This window comes from Ascaphus truei, chromosome 2 (genome assembly GCF_040206685.1).
Source record: "Ascaphus truei isolate aAscTru1 chromosome 2, aAscTru1.hap1, whole genome shotgun sequence".
Taxonomy (NCBI): Eukaryota; Metazoa; Chordata; class Amphibia; order Anura; family Ascaphidae; genus Ascaphus; species Ascaphus truei.
This window is the reverse complement of record NC_134484.1, coordinates 194,601,991-194,608,433: the sequence shown is the minus strand read 5'-3', so window position 1 is coordinate 194,608,433 and position 6,443 is coordinate 194,601,991. Positions and strand designations below refer to the sequence as shown.

At 41.8% G+C, this 6,443-nt stretch overlaps 1 protein-coding gene across 1 annotated transcript; it reads left to right on the top strand.

Moving 5' to 3' along the window:
- The first annotated feature begins 300 nt into the window (after positions 1–300).
- LOC142487064 (tubulin beta-2B chain) lies at positions 301–5,323 on the top strand. Its single transcript, XM_075585754.1, has 4 exons — positions 301–605; positions 2,575–2,683; positions 3,322–3,432; positions 3,948–5,323. Exons 1-4 carry the CDS (start codon positions 549–551, stop codon positions 5,006–5,008), a joined length of 1,338 nt encoding a protein of 445 aa, XP_075441869.1. The 5' UTR covers positions 301–548; the 3' UTR covers positions 5,009–5,323.
- The last annotated feature ends 1,120 nt before the right edge of the window (positions 5,324–6,443 follow it).

The window sequence follows — 6,443 nt, the reverse complement described above, 5'->3', positions numbered from 1 at the left end:
TAATGTGCTGATCACTCCACTGCTAGTTTGAAGAAAGACACATTATTGTATCTTGATTTTTGTATTCGTCAACCCTGGATTAAGTTTAGCATTTGATGGTCCCCATAGTACGTCCCTCCTTGCTTATTACCCATCACCTCTGCCACCCCCCCCCCCCCCCCCCCCATATTCACTCTTGTCTGATGGGGAGACAATGCAGCACCCCACCCCCTTTCTTGCTCTCCTATTGGCTCCAATCTCCACTATGACCACACCCCTATGCCCCATCCCCCATTACATCACCCAGTGGAAGTGAATAGGAGACCTGGCCCTGCGTACTCAGGAAAGCAGCAGTGGGAGGGTCCAGCCTATTCACGTATAAAGAGGGGGGATAAAGCCGCCCTGCCAGCCCAGCCTGCCGCACATTATCAGGGACCAGGACGGGGAGAGTGAGCACAGGGCAGAGGCTGCAGCACCCACGCAGGACACCGCCACTGAAGAGAACTGCAGCGCCCCCCACGCACCCACACACACACCCACCCACCCACACCCACCTTTACACTGCAACCATGCGTGAAATTGTGCATCTCCAGGCCGGCCAGTGCGGTAACCAGATCGGGGCTAAGGTAAGGATTAAATGCTCAGACCGCAATGTAATGTGCTTAATAAACATGGACACCACGCAGGCCACTGAAGGCTTTTCTATGCTGGGGTTTCACCTGCTGCACACGTGCAGTTGCTGGGGGTGGTATTAGGGGGGTGGGGGGGCTGGGTGTATATATTTTGACATTGTATGTTACTGATTTCGCATGTAAAGTGGTTGCTGCTTGGGGTCGATCTGACATAAACCTTTTGTGCTACAGATGATCACTTCTGCCCCTTATTACAATGTCTCTGGGTATTTAAACCCTGCACACTGTCTTGTCACCTCAGCCCATGTGTGCTGCACCCTTGACTAGACCTCTTCATTGTTGCTATGGCTGCACCGTGGGAGAGCTGCGTATGAATAATTCATTGCCGTGCATCTAGTCGATCATTTATTATTATTTTTTTTATATATATATATATATATATATATATATATATATATATATATATATATATATATATATATATATATATATATTTATTTATTTATTTTGCATAATGTTGGCGGCTGTGTTTTTTTAATTAACTGTATGCAATAAAACCGCACCTGCTAATCTTTGGTGCCGGCAGCCCTGTGATAGAATCGCCTAAAATGAACATGGCAAACCCATCTGGCAGCGAATGGGTTAAACGTGATCTGAGCATATTTTACTTAAGCAGATCTCCCAACAGTACAAATTGCTTATCAGAGACAGCTGGTACGTGTTGGTCAAACATATAATGCAGCAATGTGATGGTGGACTGGGGATCACTGCCTTCCTTCCACTTGTTCATAGACCACGAAGCATGGTGTTTTCCCCTCCCACAGGGTCTCCCTTTGTTAGTGGACATGGAGCTGCATGCTGGTCCATGCAGTAGAGGCAGTGGGTGGGGTCCTTCTGACAGGTGCCCTCCATCACTGGCTGCGGGGGAGGTGTGCCACGCCTTAGTGGGTCTCTGGGATGGCTTTTTGTGCTAACAGTTGAAGATTGATTATTTTATTTGCAAGGTGCCAACATATACTGCGGAATCAGGGAGGACAACCCCCTATTGTAAAACCGAGTACTGTATAGCTGTGACTGCCAACAGACAATGGGAAGCAGGTTACTTGCTCCGAAGAGATGAGCATGTTTCCAGGGTGTTGTCTTGGAAAGCAATTTTGTTTCATTCTCATTGTTGCTATTGCTGAACGTTGTAGTAGTTTTTAATACAAGAGGATGGATATACAGAACACTTTCACTGGGTGCTGTGCAGTTATTGTTATCTGAGATCCCAGCGCTCACAAAGGATGTAACCCTACCCAGCAGTTAATTCTTCACATTCATTGTGGTTGTATGAATGTGAGCAAAGCTTGCAGTGTTGCGGCTCTACAGAGACCTTAAGTATGCTATTGAGAACACGATATTAATGAAAAAAACAAAAAAATTGGTCCCTTTCAATTGTTATGTACGCTCAGTACTTCATTTTACGCAATGGGTACACTGCAGTATTACCATCTTCTTGTCCTTTGTGTCGTACGACAAAGATAATTCCCATTTTAATTGTACCATAATAAGCTTTCAGTTGATACTGTAGGTTTATCATGATATAATTCAATATATTACATGTCATGATATGCATTTATGCATGGCATTAGATGCAAGTCACATCCATGTTCTTCAGACGTCACTGCTGCAGACTATTGCTCAGGGTGTGGTACTCTGCAGTATTGTAGTAGCAAAGTAATTTCATGTTTGGCTAAATGTTCAATCATATCTGCATTAGCAATATGTACAGTATGTATACATTTATGTAATTTTCTTTGTTAAATAAAATTGTTTACTACTGAATGTCTGCTGCTTTTCCTGATTTAGCAAGGGACTAGACTTGTTAATTCAAATGAAAGAGACCTGCAAACATTTTTGTAAATAAATGCAATTCAGTTGTCTAATTTTATTCAATAAATATATTCGTTTTTGTCTTTGGCAGTTTTGGGAGGTTATCAGCGATGAACACGGAATTGATCCTACAGGCAGTTACCACGGAGACAGTGACTTGCAACTAGAAAGGATCAATGTGTATTACAATGAAGCCACTGGTAATTTTATTTTAATTAACATTAGACGATATCTTAAAGCAGCAGTTCAAGCAATATCCTACTATTTTTTTTTTCTATCTATATCAGTTCTGTACCAAGAGAAAATACTTGTAGCATTTAAAAATGTTTTCAAGACGTTTTAAATGTAGGAAGCATTTCCAAAGTGACAGCCCCTTCTGAAAGGCTCTGGCTCTTGAGCCCCGCCCTCTCTAGCAGTGCACCAATTGTATCTAGTAACTGCCCAGTCACATATTACTGGACTACATTGCCCACAATGCTGTGCAAGAACTGAATTAAATAACCAGAGCAAGCGATCGATTACAGGAGAACGGATCAATCTGCAACTTGCCTAATCACTTGTCAGTGTGCAGAGTGTATTGATGACATATTGAATGGGGGAAAAAATATATTTATATATTAGATTTTTTTTTTTTTAATTCGGCTTTAAACTGAAATGTACACTGATTATCATGCACTTTTTATTTATATTTTAAGGACTAGTCAATGAAGAGAACATTCTACGTTTCATTGTTTGAGCTTAGTAGATTCCCACATTTTATTTGAAGACCGTTTCAAGCACAGTAGTTCTGAAGTGTCTGACAGCAGGGTTCTAACGATGGCTTTTGTTCTACCCACAGGTAACAAGTTTGTACCCCGCGCTATCCTTGTGGACTTGGAGCCAGGCACAATGGACTCTGTCAGATCTGGTCCATTTGGACAGATTTTTAGACCCGACAACTTTGTTTTTGGTATGTGCCTTTGTTTTTATATTGCCTTATACAAGTCGAGCACTGGGAATATAGAATCCCAAGATCATTAGAAATGATTCAGGGCTAACTGACCATTTTTCAATTTGTTAAATATATTCATTTAAACTTTAATTTAACAGTGAATATTAGCTGGTATAAATATCTTGTCTAAATACATTTAGATCATAACATGTTTCAACAAAAAATCCATAGCACCATAATTTGTTTTTCATACTGTACAGTAGATAATGAGGATAAATGTAAAATGATCATTTAGAAAATGTAGGCACTGAATGTGTATCCCAGGCAACTACAAAATCTACAGACTGATCAGTTGCCATGACCATATCCTCTGGGGGGTAGGGGGGAAGACAGAGAAAGAAATACCAGTAACAATTTACCTGTTATAGTTGCCATGTAAATTCACTGGCTAAACTCTACCATTCTATACTAAATATGTGGTTCTTATTTTGTGGTAATTTAGCACTTTATTTTGTAATGTTGTGTATCTCCAGGTCAGAGTGGTGCTGGAAACAACTGGGCCAAAGGGCATTACACAGAAGGAGCTGAGCTGGTGGATTCCGTTCTAGATGTGGTGAGGAAGGAAGCCGAAAGCTGCGACTGCCTACAAGGTTTTCAGTTAACTCATTCCCTGGGTGGTGGCACCGGGTCTGGTATGGGAACCCTCCTCATCAGTAAGATTAGGGAGGAGTACCCAGACCGAATCATGAATACATTCAGTGTGATGCCATCACCCAAGGTCTCGGATACTGTGGTTGAGCCATACAATGCTACTCTCTCTGTCCACCAGTTGGTGGAAAATACAGATGAAACCTACTGTATAGACAATGAGGCCCTCTATGACATCTGCTTCCGCACTTTAAAGTTAACTACGCCAACCTATGGTGACCTCAATCATCTGGTATCTGCCACTATGAGTGGGGTAACAACCTGCCTTCGCTTCCCCGGCCAGCTAAATGCTGATCTAAGAAAACTGGCAGTTAACATGGTGCCTTTCCCAAGACTGCACTTCTTTATGCCTGGTTTTGCACCGTTAACGAGCCGTGGCAGCCAGCAGTACCGTGCCCTGACGGTGCCAGAACTGACGCAGCAAATGTTTGATTCCAAGAACATGATGGCAGCATGTGATCCTCGCCACGGGCGCTACCTCACAGTGGCAGCCATCTTCCGAGGACGAATGTCCATGAAGGAGGTAGATGAGCAGATGCTCAATGTCCAAAACAAGAACAGCAGCTACTTTGTCGAATGGATCCCTAACAATGTGAAGACAGCAGTGTGTGACATTCCACCACGAGGCCTCAAAATGTCTGCCACGTTTATTGGCAACAGCACCGCCATTCAGGAGCTTTTCAAGAGAATCTCCGAGCAGTTCACAGCCATGTTCCGCCGTAAAGCTTTCTTGCATTGGTACACTGGTGAGGGCATGGACGAGATGGAGTTCACTGAAGCTGAAAGCAACATGAACGACCTGGTATCCGAATACCAGCAGTATCAAGATGCCACAGCTGATGAGCAAGGCGAGTTTGAAGAGGAAGAAGGAGAGGATGAAGCTTGATGACAAAGGCTTTATAGCATTTTTAGAAAATAAGGGCACAGTTCTTAAATAGCCAGTACGTCTGTTCACAGTTGTGTTGAAGCATGCCTTTCTCATTTTCTATTGTCCATGATGGCAGAATCCGTTCTTTTTTTTTTTTTTTTTTGGTAACATTAACATTGTCAAAGTAACAGTTGTTGTTTTAGAATCTCTAATCGATCAAAAGACCCACACACGGAGTTGACGAGGGCGGTAGAAATTATTTGAACTGTTCCTAGATGTTGTTTTTTTTTTTTTTTTTTTCATTGAATGAAATCATAAAAAAAAGTATTTGTGCGCCCAGTGTTGTCTGTTTTATTTATCAGGCTTCTTAGTAAAAAAAATTTCACTCCTGACACGTTAATTTTGGTTAAGGCCAGCATTATAGAGGTGGTAGGCGCGTGCAATGCCACGCGCTGCACAAACAGCAGGTGATATGGGCCGTCCATATTGCACAATGCAGAGCGACGTGCGGCAGATTTTTCAAAAGACCACTTTTTTTTTTTTCTGCGCGGTCTCTGTGAAACTGCTGCGTCACACGAGCGGTTCAGCCAATGAAGGCAAACAAGCCTGGTGACGTATCTGCCATGCCTCCCCATCGCCTCCAACATAGGGCACCCATCACTCAAGCGACAGGTGTGCACGACGCCATGCGCTCTAATGTGCCTGCAATAATCTTAGCCTAATATGCACTCAACCTTACAGGTTATGACAAGAAGCCCAATTAAGCCCTGGTGACTTCTAAAACACACTGTATTCCCATGGGCTGAAGACTAGGAATGAGGTTTGTATTTTACGAGGTCCATTGAAAATAAAAGGGTAGGGGTGGGGAATGTAGGTTAGGGTTTTTACTTATATTTTTTTTTTTTTTTTTTTGAAGAGTAAAAATGTAAGGTAGAAAAAATTCTTCAGTTCAAATATTAACTATTCTGTAATCAACTTTTCTTTTTGGCATTTGGTATCTTTTTGAAGTGTCCAACAATGGGAAGTGATTAAAGGCTGTTTTTATATAAATGTCATGGGATTAGAAAAAAAATATCTACACTCTTATTGGAAAAGTTTCTTAACCTTTTTTAACAGTTTATATTTTGTCACTCTTAAATATACTTTTTCCAAGATGAATTCCTCAAAGATTTTTTTTTTTTTGGTTCAGGTTAAAAAGCTGAACAAATTGGGTAGTATGAAACAAATAGGTGGCACAGAATCTTTTGGACTATAAAAACATGATATGCCTTTTACTAAAGTTTTAATTATTGGTGGTTTATATGACAGACTTTTGTTACCATAGTAAAATAAGACCTCTGGTAATACCAAAGTTAGTGATCTCTCTCCCCCCCACCCCGTTTCCTGAACCTGTGGGTTCATCAGACGATCGTTGGTCCTCTACCCTCTGTGGACCTCACTTACCGGCAACCGC

Coding starts and splice junctions, on each gene's coding strand:
- LOC142487064 (XM_075585754.1), top strand. CDS start 549: ATGCGTGAAATTGTGCATCTCCAGGCCGGCCAGTGCGGTAACCAGATC. Junction 606..2,574: donor GTAACCAGATCGGGGCTAAG/GTAAGGATTAAA, acceptor TGTCTTTGGCAG/TTTTGGGAGGTTATCAGCGA. Junction 2,684..3,321: donor GTATTACAATGAAGCCACTG/GTAATTTTATTT, acceptor TTCTACCCACAG/GTAACAAGTTTGTACCCCGC.